Source organism: Antechinus flavipes, chromosome 3 (assembly GCF_016432865.1).
Source record: "Antechinus flavipes isolate AdamAnt ecotype Samford, QLD, Australia chromosome 3, AdamAnt_v2, whole genome shotgun sequence".
Lineage (NCBI taxonomy): Eukaryota > Metazoa > Chordata > Mammalia > Dasyuromorphia > Dasyuridae > Antechinus > Antechinus flavipes.
Genome location: NC_067400.1, coordinates 627866014 through 627882543, shown reverse-complemented (window position 1 = coordinate 627882543; position 16530 = coordinate 627866014). Strand labels below are relative to the sequence as shown.

Below are 16530 nucleotides of genomic sequence, written 5' to 3'. Positions count from 1 at the left end.
AGTGATGAGTTGATCTCTAAAGTGTGGTTAAATATGAAAGTGTAGAGGTTCATCACAAGCAAACATATACCATATTTTCCCTATACATTTTTTTTAGGCTTTTGGGAAATAGTCCTGAAGCAAGAGCAGTCAATGGAAAATAAACCAGATCAATTAAAACCATAACTCTCTACTTCACTCTGCAGTTATAGTCTTCAGTTTTAGTCCCTTCTGTTTCATATATACATATATCCAAATATATATGTATGTGTATATACAGAGAGAATATATCTGTCTAAATAATTACAATCAACTATATATATAGATAGATAGATAGATAGATATAACTATAGTTATAGTCAACATGAAATTTATCCAAAATCATGACAAAAAACAATTTACTGAGTAATGATAATTGCTTCTGAAAGTGTAGAGATGTGTCCCAGGCAGACATATACCATATTATCACTATACATTATATTTTAGGTTTCTGGGGAATAGTCCTGAGACAGTAATAATAAGTTGAAAATAAACCAGGCTAATTCAAAACATAGCTTCCTACTTCACTCTGCACCCTTCCCGTCAGTTAGGGTCAACATAAAATGTATCCAAATTCCTGAAAGAAAAACAATTTACTGCATAATGATGACTGTGTCTGCAATAAAATCACAGAATTATCCTGTAAAATGATATAATCCTAAGAATAGGGCCTTCCTCTGGAAATGTAGTTTCCCAGTGCAATAAGTTTAAAATGTACTTTTCAGGAGCATCTAAGTAAATTATTTTTACAATTAAAGAGTATGCTGAGATGGCCAGGCTTAGAGGCAGGAAGATTCATTTTCCTGAGTACAAATCTCACCTCAGACAATTACTTGCTGTGTGATCCTGGGCAAATCACTTGACTCTGTTTGCCTCAGTTTCCTCAACTACAAAATGAGGAGAGAAAATGGCAAACCATGACGCTTTCATTGCTAAGCAAAAGTCAAATGGGATCTCAGATTTGGGCACAACAAAAATGATTGAAGAATTGAAACATTATACAAGTCAGGTCCGTGTGTGTGTGTGTGTGTGTGTGTGTGTGTGTGTGTGTGTGTTTGTATGTTGCAGACTTCTGTCAACGATGAGTAAAGCCTATGGACTATGAGAAAACATTTTCAAAAGTATAACATTTTCAAAGGAAATAGATTATATCAAAACTCAATTATATAAGTTAAAGTTACATATGTGTATGTGTGTTTATTTATATATGGATCCTACATTAAAAAGCCTAAAGCACAGATAATGAGACTATAGGAAGCAGAATTGTGGAATGGAGAGACTACTTTTTAAATTTAATTTGTAATTAAAAAGCTATATGTAATAAAAGTTTACACTTTAAGATACATTCTTATTTCTAAATTTTTATGTTCAATTCTTAAGTTCATAATAAAAGAGATAAAGATTTTTAAAAGAATAAATATAGGTTTTTTTAAATGCAGAGAGTGAATATGCTATTAATGAAGATGAAATCAGAGCAATTCTAGAAAGTTATTTGATACAATTGTATGCCAGTAAATTTCTACCAAATTCCTATTGTGAAACAAATTTACTACTGAAGCTTTAACCAGGAAAAATGAAAAAGATAAAAGGAAAAATATAGGCTAATTCCATTAATGAATATGTATGTAAAAATTCTAAACAAAATACTACCTGGGAGACTGCAACAATATGTTACAAAGATTTTTACATTGTGATTTAGTATGATTTATACTAGGAAATTTTCACATAAGGAAAATGTATAACATTATTGATTATATCAATAACAAAAGTAAGAAAAATGCTATCAATAGATGAAGAAAAAACTTTTGATAAAATATTATATGCATTTTTTATTAAAAAACAATCAAACTTGAAAATAATCTACTAGTTAATGTGTTAGAAATACTAGCAATATCAACAAGAGAAGGAAAAAACCTGAAGGAATCTAAATGGACAATGAATAAATTTTAGGTGATTTTTTATTTGTGATTTTTAAATTCATTTTTAACAAATACAAAACAAGAAATGGGGAAAAACATTTCTGTGTCTTTGATATATAATACTAAATTTCCATTTCAAGAAAACCTATCTAATAAATACTACATATCGTTTTCAAAGTTTCCCAGCTTTTCTTTGTTTCCTTCTAGGTTTTCTTTTGCTCTCTGCTGTGACTTTTATTTTCTTTTTCCCCTCTCTCTCCCTACCTACCCTGTAACCTAAAGAAGGCTACAATTACATGTGGTTATATGTAGATAGATAGATAGAGTTAGAGATAGAGATAGAGAAAGATAGATAGATACCTATAAACATAGATACACACTCACATACATTTATGTAAAACCATGTTGTCCATGTTTTCATTTGTCATGTCTTTCTGTGGAGGTGGATAGCATCTTCCGCCATTGGTATAAGTCTTTACATACTGTTTTTCTTACTGTTTTGCTTAATCAACCAACTTATCATATCCTTTACCCTAGCAGTATTTCAACACAATGAGATGTGAAAGTTTGTCTATGGTAGTTTCTTCTTAATTTTCTGCATTTCTTCTATTCTTATCTATATTGATGTATTTATAGAAGAAATTTTTAATTTAAAATAAGCAAAATTATCCATTTTACACTTCAACGATGCCCTCACCTTATAATATAATTTAAACTATGACAATACCAAATTTAATATAGTATATATTAATTAATATATTTATTGTATTTAATTTGATTTATTTTAAGTATATTATTTAACATAATATAATTTAATATAGCATAATTTAAACTGTGACACTACTGAATCCCTTCCATTACATTTTTCTTTTTTTCCCCCTGGTTTCTTTGAAATTCCTGACCTTTTGTTCTTTCAAAGGAAGAATTTCTGAAGAAACAAAGAATTCAAAAGAAAGTTTTAAGAAACCCCAGGAACTGATGCTTTATTGATCAGCAAGTCTTTTCTACTTTCAGTGTTACTGGAAGCAAGGCTGCACTTCATTTGCAAAACAATGGACATTGTAATGTTCGGGCTAGCTTTCTGGAGGATCTCTGGGACCTTAGTGCAGGAGTGCAGGAGGCAGGAGAGCCACCAGGAGAATGGTCAAAAATGTAATGTCTCATTTCCAGTCCTCTCAGCCCTTAAATACCTTGGTATGATTACACATTACAGTATGTGTGAACTAGAGAACCACTGCATCACCATGCTAAGTACTAAGTATATGTGTATTAAAGAACCATCATCTCATCAATTCTACTGAATTAATACCTTGTTGTAAGTATCCTTGTTTCAAGTATACTTCTCCAGAGTTCTTGCCCTCTACAAGACATGATATGGATTTGTTTTATTGTCTAGATCTTTATTCTTCAATAATTTTTAAGGATATTGAAGCCTTGAAATAATTTTTTCCCTATACTATTTATATTGACACAAATCATTTATATTCATAGGTCTCAATCATCTTGAGAGTTTTCTTTCAAAAATGTTTACACATTTGTTTCCTTTTTATCAGAAATGCTCAAAAGTTCTCCATTGCAACAAGATGATAGTGTCCATATTTTATCGGATCCTTAAGACCTCACAAATCTCTACAAAACAGAAATTATTCTGCAAAGATAAAATAGCTTCTGTTGTTCCATAGTCTAGGACAATTAGAATCCAAAAGAAAAACCCATTTATTTATTTAGGAAAACTCCTAGGACTGATGCTTTGCTGACCCCAAAATCACTCAGCATGCCTTCTTTACTTCCAGTACTACTGAAAGTAAGGCTGCATTTCAATGGCAGATCAATGGACATGTTATGGGCTTTCACCCACAGTCACTTCTGTATCAAGTTTTCCCCCTTTCCTTTCTAGTGGTTTAAAGACCATGGTTCCAGGCTGCACAAGTTTGCTTGGGCCCCAACAGCCAGTTTGGCCAAAACTCTTCAAGTGCAAAAGCCTGTGGGGTCTGAATTCTCACCAGTTCTATATCCTTTACCAAATTAGTTACCCTGAGTTTGGTCCAGTTTCCTCAACTCTAAAAATGAGAATAACAAAGAGATTTTTACATCCAGGTGTGGTTTTTAGAATCCAAGGAGATAACAATATTATCTGTTAATTATCAATTAATATTATTTAGCATGCTGCCTGAAACATTATAGTATATATATATATATATATATATATATATATTATATATATATATATGCTAGCTATTTTATTATAGGGTATCTTATATTATTTTAATTATTATTAATTTATAGCTCCATGAAAAATGTATTAATTTTCCTGATTTTCTATACCTTTCTAACGTGTGACTACACTTACAATGTTATTTTTTTATTTTTGCTGTTTTTCTGATTGTTCTGTTTCATTTATATGTTCATTAATATATGCTATTATTGTTCATATTATTTTTCTTTAACCCAGTCCTTATTTTGAAAATATTAAGTATCCAAATGTAGATTTTTACTTTTTTTAACTATTTATATTGTTGTGCCATATTCATACTAATTACTGAAAATTACCAAATGAAGGTATTAATTCTGCCTGCTTTGCCTGTGACAGCATCTTTAACAAGTACATCTCTGCTCTCCTGGAGCTCAAGAAAGTTCCTCTTCTCTTGGAGTTTTGCTAATGATTTGATCCTCATAATTATTCATTAGTAATTGAAGATGGGAGATTGTCAATTAGTGGGAATACTTGAAAGCTTTTTCAGCTGGAGCAAAACTTTACTTTTTTAGACATGTCCCTTTTTCCCTTGGCAGACTAATGTCAATGGTGCTGCCCATGACATAATAATCCCACCTCTGGAGATAAATGGGCTCAGATGATGCAGTCCTTATAACTGGGATCTGCCTGAGCCATCACATATGCACACACAAGTACAAAGTGATGCAATTTGTTTGACTCAGCCCTTTCCTTCATCCTAGAAGCAGAGAACAATCAGGTGAGTGTCTTCTTCTATCTCAGTTTTATATCTTGGGACTTAGAAGCAGAAAATATTCTTCCAGGAAAAAAAAAATAGAGTTAGAGTGTTGTTCAGTCCCTGTCTGCAGGGGACAAGGAAGATACCTTGAAAAGGCTGTGGAGCAGGGCTTGGAATTTTTCCTTTCAATCTTATTTGTATCCCTGTCTTTATTGATATTTTCTCCCCTACTTCATGATCTCATCTCTCATAAGTGATTTTTCAACAATCCATAACTGTTGTACCTACCTTTAGAGCACCCTAGATGTTTCATTCGCACCTGTTGTGAGGAGCATTTTTCTAAACCCCACTCTCCTGAACTCACTTCTCTGATATTTTGGACTTTTTCTCTTTTTTCTAGATTTTGAGAATTCTGTCCTTTTGGTGAGAATGAAAATTGTTTTTTTTTTCACCCTCCATTCTCTGCTCTTTGTCTCCTCTTCTTTCTTCTTCTTTTCTCTTCCCTTTGTTCTTTCAGTTTGTCTCTTCTCCTGAGCTGCTCTGATTGATGTTTATTGCCTCTGGCTTTTCTTCTTTGAGCAACCTCTGAAACCTTTGTCTTTCTCCTGTTAATACTCTCTTTTCTCATCTATTGTTTATCCTACCTTTTCAGACATTTAAAAGGGTCCAAGAGTGTCTGGGTAGTTTATTCATGTATTAATAAGGCCAGCAGGTTACTAGTAATAGGGTGGTTATTTGGTGAACAGACACGTTTATATAAGCTACAGAAGAGTTCATGGATCACGGACCATCAAATAGCAATCAAATCTAGTTAGTTAATGTGATTGAAGGTGGATTATATTAAAATGAAGGGTTGAGTATCTTTTGATAGAAAAAGTATCTCTACATCATACTAACCATAGTTTTAGGCTATCAGTTCAAAAAATGTATACCTTACCCAAGCATGAGCAGAACAGTCCAGGTTTCCCAAATTTAGATTAAATTCCTTATAAGGTTGGGTGTAGTCCGCCTGACATTGAGGAGAGTCACTGCAATCTCATAAGTACTTTCCTTGTGAAGAACTGAACTTTTAAAGGACTTTAGAAGAAAGTAGAAGAAATAACTCATTGGATTTGGGGAAGGATGAATTTAAAAGTCTTTACACAACAGCAGATGAGTATCCTATCAAACTTGGAATCAATACCTGTCCTTTTTTATATCCAAAATGCAAGTCCTTCTTTAGATGCCCCATTTGTTGAGTACCAGAAGTCACAACCTATTAAGAGTGAATATTCTCCCCATGTGAATGTGAATCTCTACCTGATTCCATCACAATTGCTTCCATGGCTTCTTCTTTATTTGAACATAGTTAAGCTCTTACTCTGTTTCCCTATTGGCTGAAAATTCTAATTCTCTCATGTTTTTCTAAGTCTCCTCCTCTGATCTCATCAATACAACTACATTCTCAAGTGTAAGTATTCTCCACCTCTGCTTAGAAACATTTGCAAGTCTGATCCCCCCCATTACTTTTTCCCTTTTAATTTTTATTTCCTCATTCATATCCTAGCAATCTAATTTCCAATTCTTCTGTTTCAATTTCCTAATTTGTTTCATTTCTCTGTATTTCTCTAATTCAATTTTGATAACTCTGTGGAAACTAAACTACCATTCCCACCAAGAGCTCTGAATCACTTCACAATTTATTGGTTATTAATATTCATTTCTCATAACTTCAGATCATAGTTAAATTTCCACCTTTGTCAAGAAGCCTTTGCTGATTGTGTTAATACCTATGTTTTCCCTCTATTTACTATATATAATATACTATATATATTATACATATATATTATGTCTTACTATTTCTATATCTAATTTCTCCTTTTATAAGTTGTTTTCATATTTTTACCTCAGTAGACTGTGAGCTTCTTAAAAAACAGTTATTACTTTTTAGTTTTCTTTTTTCCTCTTAAAATTTAGTATTAAGCCTATCCTATAGTGATACTGCCATCTTCTGGTACTTATAATTTTTTTTAAAGCAAAAGTTTAACAATGATTTTAGCATAAAATCCTTTATGTCTACATTTGTGTGTTTAATAATATAGTTTAGAATTTTTTAAATGACTAGGCGTCATACAAATTTTTTTCCAGTATATTTATGGAGTTGCTAATGGTTGCTAACAATTGGACAGAGGGAGGAACTCCCATTCCTAAGAAAGGTCTCCATCTCTCCTGTCTTCATCCTTGCACTTTTCTCCACTCTCGTGCCACAAAGAGAGGGACATCAGACATTAGGCCTGTTGTAGGTCCTAGCAAAAAGAAGTTACTTCTCATCTGACAACTTATTGCCTTGCCTATGTACTGGAAAGTTCCTGTGTACCAAGGTTGTTTTAGGCAATTAGGGAATTCCCCCCAGTCATAAACAACAAAAGTGGAATCATCTATCAACCTTTGTTGAGCTTTGTCTCTTCTAGGTTCCAGGACATCAACTTCCAAAGTCTTGTTCAACCTGAATACCAACTCCTACCTGATTCTGAATCTCAGAAGGCCCTGCATACCGCTGCCATCATCTTCAAGTCACACATTTCCCCTCTGCAGTCTGGACTCTGCTAGGCAGGGCCTGCTCTACTCCCTTTATCAGCCTGAAGTAACTCCAGAAGATGACAACTAACTCCAGATGCAAAAGAGGCTCTTGAAGGCAGTAGAGATGGCACTTATTCAAACTATTATTAGAAGAGACTTAGAAAACCCAACTGCAGTTATTCATCAAAAAAACAAGGGATTCTGGAATGGTTTCCTTCCCAGGCTCAGCCTGTACATCATTTAGTCATTTATCCTATGTTGGCAGTAAATATGACTAAAAGACCATAAGGAGAGTCCTACAACTTTCAGGGTTTTTACCTCATATTCTATATATTCCATATACTCAAACCCAAACTGATTCCTTTTTGCAAGCATTCCCTGAATGGCAATGCTTGTTAACTTATGCTCTAAATCTCCATCATGAATCACCTTTGTGTCTCACATACATACATCTTGGCCATGGACTTTGGAAACTAAACCTTCTCAGAAGTCACTTTCAGGTCTTACCATATTCACAGATGCCAACAAAAATAATAAATGTTTTGTTTATTCTATGGAGTTAGCAATAAAGAGGTTTATTATATCCCATTTACTTTACACAGCAAAATGAACCATATGTATTCATTCTTGCTCTGCAATTTTACCCTTATGGTTGCAATCTAGTCACAGAGTCAGCTTATGCTGCTGGTGTTTTGTCACTCATCTCCTCATTGACAATCTGGTGATATTTGCCCAGATTTTGACTGCCAGGAATAGAATCCATGAATATTCTGGACTGCAGTAGTTAAAACTGAATTCACTATACTCTCTATGTATATAAGTGGCATACCATTAGAAGGGTTGGTAGACACAGGCACAGATCATACAGTCATTAGGGGTGCCAAGTGGTCCAGTCACTAGCCAAAGATTAAGGTAGACTACACGTCTGGCGTAGGAGGATCAATAGCAGCTGAAGTGAGTGCTACCCCTTTGAGATGGACATTTGAAGGTGAAACAGGAGTTGAAAAGATCCCCATCAATCTGTGGCTAAAAGACATCTTACAACAGTTAGGATTACAAATGAGGACTTAGGCTTTTTAGGCAGAGCTGCTGTTCCTGCACTCTCACCTGCTCCCATTCAATGGAAAAGTCCTACACCAGTGTGGATAGAACAGTGGCCCTGAGCTAGCCATAAAATTCAGACCTTATTAAACAATAGTACAGGAGCAACTGGATCGAGGACACTCACAACCTTCTCTAAGTCCTTGGAATTCTCCTGTATTTTGTTGTAAGAAAGCAACCATAGACTGTTTTGGGAAACTGGGAAATGTGTAGCTAATATTCCAGGCACTAATATAGGTAGACAATATGTGAACTATGGCCCAAGAGTACCAGTAGCATCAGAGGCTTGAAATTAGTCTCTAAAATTAGGCATTGATCCATACTTAACACCATACACCAAGATAAGGTCAAAATGGATTCATGACCTAGGCATAAAGAATGAGGTTATAAATAAATTGGAAGAGCATAGGAGAGTTTACCTCTCAGACCTGTGGAAGAGGAAGGAATTTATGAACAAAGAAGAACTAGAGATAATTATTAATCACAAAACAGAAAATTTTGATTATATCAAATTGAAAATTTTTCGTACAAACAAAATTAATGCAGACAAGATTAGAAAGGAAGCAATAAACTGGGAAAACATTTTTACAGTCCAAGGTTCTGATAAAGGCCTCATTTCCAAAATATAGAGAGAATTGACTCTAATTTGTAAGAAATCAAGCCATTCTCCAATTGATAAATGGTCAAAGGATATGAACAGACAATTCTCAGACAAAGAAATGGAAACTGTTCCTAGCCATATGAAAATATGCTCCAAGTCATTGTTAATCAGAGAAACGCAAATTAAGACAACTCTGAGATACCACTACAAACTTTCTCTCCACTGTGGATTTTCTCACTTTCCAAGTTACCAGGACCATCTGGTCAAATTGGCTAAGATAACAGGAAAAAATGATGAGGAATGTTAGAGGGGATGTGGGAAAACCAGGACACTGATGCATTGTTGGTGGAGTTGTGAACGAATCCAACCATTCTGGAGAGCAGTCTGGAATTATGCCCCAAAAGTTGTCAAACTGTGCATACCTTTTGATCGGGCACTGCTACTTCTGGGCTTATATCCCAAAGAGATACTGAAGATGGGAAAGGGACCTGTATGTGCCAAAATGTTTGTGGCAGCCCTGTTTGTAGTGGCTAGAAACTGGAAAATGAATGGATACACATCAACTGGAGAATGGTTGGGTAAATTGTGGTATATGGATATTATGGAACATTATTGTTCTGTAAGAAATGACCAGTAGGATGAATACAGAGAGGCTTGGAGAGACTTAAATGAACTGTTGCTGAGTGAAATGAGCAGATCCAGGAGATCATAATACACTTCAACAACCATACTGTATGAGGATGTATTCTGATGGAAGTGGATTTCTTTGACAAAGAGATCTAACTCAGTTTCAATGGATCAATGATGGACAGAAGCAGCTACACCCAAAGAAAGAACACTGGGAAATGAATGTAAACTGTTTGCATTTTTGTTTTTCTTCCCGGGTTATTTTTACCTTCTGAATCCAATTCTCCCTGTGCAACAAGAGAACTGTTCAGTTCTGCACACATATATTGTATCTGGCATATACTGTGACATGTTTCACATGTATAGGACTGCTTGCCATCTGGGGGAGGGGGTGGAGGAAGAGAGGGGAAAAGTCGGAACAGAAGCGAGTGCAAGGGATAATGTTGTAAAAACTTAGCCAGGCATGGGTTCTGTCAATAAAAAGTTAACTATTTTTAAAAGAATAATAATAAAAATAAATAAATAAAGAATAAAAAAGAAAGAAAGAAAGAAGTCTCTAAAATGAAGGCTCGCCCTCCCCCTGTCCTCCTCTCGGGATCCCATTCCTCCCCATCCCCCTCTGTGCCCTTTTTCTGGTCCCGACGCGGAAGGAGACAAGAGGCTACGTGGGCGTCCTTGACAGCCAGGGATATAAGTACCGGCCCCAGACCTCCTGGAGCTTCAGAAGGCACTTGGAGCAGCTGGTGGAGGAAGCAGAGCGAGTCCGTCCGCCATCGGCCAGAGTGTCTGCGCTTTCTAGGCTCGAATTACTACGTAAGTTTTTTTTTTTTCTTTCTTTCTGTATCTTTGCGGTGATGAAGGGTCCCCCTGAGCGACGGTTTATTGTCCCAATGTTCTCTAGGCCCCAGCGCCGGAAACTCTTCCAATCCAGGGCCGCCAATGGAAGCGAGCTCCCGATTGTTGAGGGCTCTCCCCTGTGTGCGGCAGCAGGGGGGCCTGGGGACAACTCCTTGGCTACCTCGGCCCCGAACCGGGGCCACCCGGGCTCCCTGCCTCCCGCCCCGAACGGGGAGCAGGGAAACCGCAAGGTTGTGAAGGAGAAAGGGAAAGGGGACCAGGGAAAGGCCGAGTCCTCCCCTTGGCTGAATGCCGGCCATGTCTCCTTGGAAGGAGAGTGTCCCCAGCTCCTTGCCTTGGAAAACCCTGCCAGCAAAGCGGTGCAGGGCCGCCTTGTGCCGCTCTGGCCCGAGGCTCTGCCGGGAAGCACCCCCGGGCCCAGGGAAGGCCATCTGGCAAAGGATGGCCCAGGTCTTGGGGGGCAAGAGGTAGGAGAGAATGGGAGGAGGCCCCCTGCCAGTCTTACCGAGGACAAGCAACTGGGAGAGGGCTTGCACCTTGCCCTTCCCCCTTCTCCCTCCAGGGAAGTGGGGCAGCAGAAAGGCTCCAGAACCCCCAACACCAGGTTTTCAGACATGGATAAAGGGGTGCGGACGTGTCCCAAGCTGAGCGGCGGCAAGAAGCTGCCAGCGACAACGGGGCGTAAAGCGGCCCTCCCGAGGGGGAAGCGCCCCGAGACCCATCCCGAGGCCGGCCAAGAGGCCTGGATAAAAGACCTGGACTCCCTGCGCAGGCGCATGCTGCAGGAGATCCCGGAGCTTCAGGCTTTGGGGAAGCAGGAGGACGTGGCCGCGTCCGTCCCAACCCGCCAGGGCATTGCCATGATCCAAGAGCGTCTGGCAGCCCCAGCAGGAGCTTCGACAATAGCCCCGGTTGCCTTGCGCCTCCCTCCTCTCCTTTGTCTCTCTTGGAAGGTAAAAAAACCCAAAGGCCTGAGGGCCCCCAATGACAGCACGGACCAAATGGACGGAGGGTCGCAGCTGCCGCGCAAGTGCAGCCCAGAGAAGAAGCCCCCCGGGCGTTCGGCTCAGGCAGGGCACAAAACGGCCCTCCCGGGAAGGACGCGGGAGAAACGGCCCAGCCCAGAGTTCTGGATAAAAGACCTGGACACCCTGCGCAGGCGCATGCTGCAGGAGATCCCAGAGCTTCAGACTTTGGGCAAGAAGAAGGAGATTTTGCCCGCTGCCGTCCGAACCCCCCAGGGCATTACCGAGATCCAAGAGCATCTGGCAACCCCAGCGGGAGCCTTGCAAACGGCCACGGGAGCCTTGCGCTTCCCGCCTCTGCCTTCTCCCTTCAGGGAGGTGGAGCAGGCGAAAGGCCTGGGGGCCACCAAGGTCAGCGTCATCCAAGTGGACAAAGGGATGCAGGTGCAGGGAAAGCTTTGTCCAGATGAAGGGCCCAACGACTGTGGAGCGGAGACAGAAGAGGAAGGAGCAGTGCCCAGGAAAAAGCGCAAGAAAGACCATCCTGGGCCCCGCCAAGAGAACCGCAAGAAGCTCCGGAGCTCCGTCAGCACCCACGGGCTGGAGCCAGACAAGAAGGACAAGCTGAGTGGCCAGTCCAAGATCCAAGATCGTCAGTCCACTACAGAGATCTCAGATCGTTTGGAAGCCCCAGGAGGAGCCTCGGCAATAGCCCCGGTGGCCTTGCGCCTCCCCCCTCTCCTGTCTCTCTCCAGGAAGGTGGAAGAACCCAAAGGCCTGGTGGCCCCCAAGGACAGCACGGACCAAAGGGACAGAGGGTCGCGGCTGCCGCGCAAGTGCAGTCCAGAGAAGAAGCGTCCCGGGCGTTCGGCTCAGCCAGGGCAGAAAACAGTCCTCCCAGACAGGACCAGCCAAACGCCGGCCAGCCCAGGGTTCTGGATAAAAGACTTGGACACCCTGCGCAGGCTCATGCTGGAAGCGATGCCAGAGCTTCACGCTTTGGGGAAGAAGAAGGGGGACGTGGCCCCTGAGTTCCTATCGCGCCAGGGCATTACCGAGATCCAAGAGCATCTGGCAGCCTCAGCAGGAGGCTTGCAAACGGCCCCGGAAGCCTTGCGCCTTTCCCCTCTGCCTTCTCCCTTCAGAGAGGTGCCCAGCACCCTGGGCAGGCGCATCCCGGAATCAGTGCAGGAGTTACACGCTCTGGGTAAGCCAGGGCACAGGAGCGCCGGCTCTCTCCGAGCGCCCCGGTCACCTGCCCGGGCCCACGTCCGTTTGCCAGCACCGGCAGCAGTCTCGGAAACAGCCCTGCAGCCCTTGTGCTTCTCCACTGGTCATTTTCCCTCTAGGGGCGTTGAGCAGCCCAAGGACATCGGGAACACCATGGCCAGAGGCGTGCAAGCAGACAGAGGGCTGCGGGGGCCGCCAAAGCCCTGGCCTGGCCGAGAGCTGTCTGAGAGTGGCGCTGAGCCGCAAGAGGAAGCGGTCCCGCTGACCAACAAGCGCAAGAGGGGCCTTCCTGAGCCCACTCCGGAGGTCTGGAAGAAGCTCCGGACCTTCCTCAGCGCCAACATGCCCAAGGCTCCCCAGAAGAAAGACAAGCTGGCTGGCTCTGTCGGGGTCCCCCGGTCACCTCCCAAGGTCCAAGAGCGTGGGGGAACCCCAGCAGAAGGTCCCGCTCCCAGGCAGTCCCAGGCTGGCCTCCGGGCGCCTGCCAGAGACACGACTCACAAGGCCTACGAAAAGCCGGCTCAGCCCATCCCCACTGCGCCTCCTCTGAAGGTGGTAGGGGCCCTTCTGCCTCCAGCTCCCTGGAGACAATGGAGTCCTGAGCGGGAGGGCCTGAAGAGGAAGGCCCAGCAGGAGCGGGAGCTCGCTGCCAAGTACACGGCCCTGGGCAAGAGGAACTTTTTCGAGGAGCGGCAAAAGGACATGGACATCGCAAGGTACTATGGCTACATGGTCTGAGCAGAGTCCCTAGGACTCTTGGGGACTGCGGGCAGCCAGTGTGGGGAGGGAATTCTCTTAGGATGTCTGAGGGATAGACAACTTGTGTGGCTGCATGCCAGTCCAGCAGGGAATCCAGAGCCAGGGGAGCATTAGGGAAACTTGCAGCAGGAGGTGGAAAGCTCTGGGAAGGGGGAGAGAGTGTTGTAGGTTTTTATGAAGGTAGAACAGTCTGAGGGATCTTTAGTCAGTAACGCTCCATTAGAAAGAAGTGACAGATGCTGGGAAGAGGAAGAAGAGAAGGAGGAGGAGGAGAAAGAGGAGGAGGAGGAGGAGGAGGAGGAGGAGAAGGTGGTGAAGAGGAGAAAGAGGAGGAGGAGGAAGAGGAGGAGGAGGTGGTCGTGGTGGTGAAGGAGGAGGAGGAGGAGGAGGAGGTGATGGTGGTGGTAGTGGAGAGGAGGAGGTGATGTTGGTGGTAGTGTTGGTGGAGGAAGAGGAGGAGAAGGAGGAGGAGGTGGAGGAGGAGGGAGGAGGAGGAGGGGAGGAGGAGGAGGAGGAGGAGGAGGTGATGGTGGTGATGGTGGGAGGAGGAGGAGGAGGAGGATGAAGAAAAGAAGGAGGAGGAGAGGAGGAGGTGGAGGAGGAGGAGGTGGTGGTAATGAAGAGGAGAAAGAGGAGGAGGAGGAGGAGGAGGAGGAAGAGGAGGAGGAGGAGGTGATGTGGTGGTGGTGGTGGTGGAGGAGGAGGTGGAGGTGAGGAGGAGGAGGAGGAGGAGGAGGAGGTGATGGTGGTGGAGGAGGAGGAAGAGGAGGAGGAGGAGGAGGTGATGTTGGTGGTAGTGGTGGTGGAGGAGGAGGAGAAGAAGGAGAAGGAGGTGGTGGAGGAGGAGGAGGAGGAGGTGATGGTGGTGATGGTGGGAGGAGGAGGTGATGGTGGTGATGGTGGTGAGGAGGAGGAGGAGGAGGAGGAGGAAGAAAAGAAGGAGGGGGAGATGATGGAAGAGGAGGAGGAGGTGGTGGTAGTGGAGAGGAGAAGGAGGAGGAAGAAGAGGAGGAGGTGGAGGAGGAGAAGAGGAGGAGGAGGAGGAGGAGGAGGAGGAGGAAAAGAAGGAGGGAGGAGATAATGGAGGAGGAGGAGAGAGGAGGAGGAGGTGATGCTGATGGTGGTGGAGGAAGAGGAGGAGGAGGAGGAGGAGGAAGAGGAGGAGGAGGAGGAGGAGTTGATGGTTTTGATGATGGTGGTGGTGGAGGAGTAGGAGGAGGAGGAGGCGGAGGAGGTGGTGGAGAGGAGGGGAGCAGGGAAACCGCAAGGTTGTGAAGGAGAAAGGGAAAGGGGACCAGGGAAAGGCCGAGTCCTCCCCTTGGCTGAATGCCCGCCATGTCTCCTTGGAAGGAGAGCGTCCCCCGCTCCTTCCCTTGGAAAACCCTGCCAGCAACGCGATGCAGGGCCGCCTTGTGCCGCTCTGGCCCGAGGCTCTGCCGGGAAGCACTCCCGGGCCCAGGGAAGGCCATCTGGCAAAGGATGGCCCAGGTGTTGGGGGGCAAGAGGTAGGAGAGAATGGGAGGAGGCCCCCTGCCAGTCTTACCGAGGACAAGCAACTGGGAGAGGGCTTGCACCTTGCCCTTCCCCCTTCTCCCTCCAGGGAAGTGGGGCAGCAGAAAGGCTCCAGAACCCCCAACACCAGGTTTTCAGACATGGACAAAGGGCCGCGGACGCGGCCCAAGCTGAGCGGCGGCAAGAAGCTGCCAGCGACAACGGGGCGTAAAGCAGCCCTCCCGAGGGGGAAGCGCCCCGAGACCCATCCCGAGGCCGGCCAAGAGGCCTGGATAACAGACCTGGACTCCCTGCGCAGGCGCATGCTGCAGGAGATCCCAGAGCTTCAGGCTTTGGGCAAGAAGAAGGAGGATTTGGCCGCTGCCGTCCGAACCCCCCAGGGCATTACCGAGATCCAAGAGCATCTGGCAGCCCCAGCGGGAGCCTGGAAAACGGCCCCGGGAGCCTTGCGCCTCCCGCCTCTGCCTTCTCCCTTCAGAGAGGTCGAGCAGGTGAAAGGTCTGGGAGCCACCAAGGTCAGCGTCGTCCAAGTGGACAAAGGGATGCAGGTGCAGGGAAAGCTTTGTCCAGACAAAGGGCCCAACGACTGTGGAGCGGAGGCAGAAGAGGAAGGAGCAGTGCCCAGGAAAAAGCGCAAGAAGGACCACGCTGAGCCCGGCCAAGAGAACAGCAAGAAGCTCCGGAGCTCCGTCAGCACCCACGGGCTGGAGCCAGACAAGAAGAAGAACAAGCTGAGTGGCCAGTCCAAGATCCAAGATCGTCAGTCCACTACAGAGATCTCAGAGCGTTTGGAAGCCCCAGCAGGAGCCTCGGTAATAGCCCCTGTTGCCTTGCGCCTCCCCCCTCTGCCTTCTGCCTTCAGGGAAGTGGAGCAGGCGAAAGGCCTGGGGTCCCCCAAGGACAGCACGGACCAAATGGACAGAGGGTCGCGGCTGCGGCGCAAGTGCGGTCCAGAGAAGAAGCGTCCCGGGCGTTCGGCTCAGCCAGAGCAGAAAAAAGACCTCCCGGACAGGACGCGCCAAACACCGGCCAGCCCAGAGTTCTGGATAAAAGACCTGGACACCCTGCGCAGGCGCATGCTGCAGGAGATCCCAGAGCTTCAGGCTTTGGGCAAAAAGAAGGAGGACGTGGTCCCTGAGTTCCTAACCCGCCAGGGCATTACCGAGATCCAAGAGCATCTGGCAGCCCCAGCGGGAGCCTGGAAAACGGCCCCGGGAGCCTTGCGCCTCCCTCCTCTGCCTTCTCCCTTCAGGGAGGTGGAGCAGGCGAAAGGCCTGGGGTCCCCCAAGGACAGCACTAACCAAATGGACAGAGGGCCCCGGCTGCAGCGCAAGTGCAGTCCAGTGAAGAAGCCCCCCGGGCATGCAGCTCAGCCAGGGCATAAAGCTCCCCTTCCGGGGAGCCCGGAGGCCTGGAAGAAAGACGGGGGC

At 44.7% G+C, this 16530-nt stretch overlaps 2 protein-coding genes across 2 annotated transcripts in view; one reads left to right on the top strand and one right to left on the bottom strand.

The window, feature by feature from the left end:
• The window catches only part of LOC127557646 (uncharacterized), a 370654-nt gene that overhangs the window by 318354 nt on the left and 35770 nt on the right, over positions 1-16530 (bottom strand). The gene's annotated exons all lie outside the window — the stretch shown is intronic.
• LOC127557645 (uncharacterized) overlaps positions 10631-16530 on the top strand; it is a 73495-nt gene continuing 67595 nt past the window's right edge. The window contains exon 1 of the mRNA XM_051990956.1: positions 10631-13756. Coding sequence (XP_051846916.1) covers positions 10631-13567 — 2937 coding nt within the window. The 3' untranslated portion in view covers positions 13568-13756. The remainder of the gene's footprint in view (positions 13757-16530) is intronic.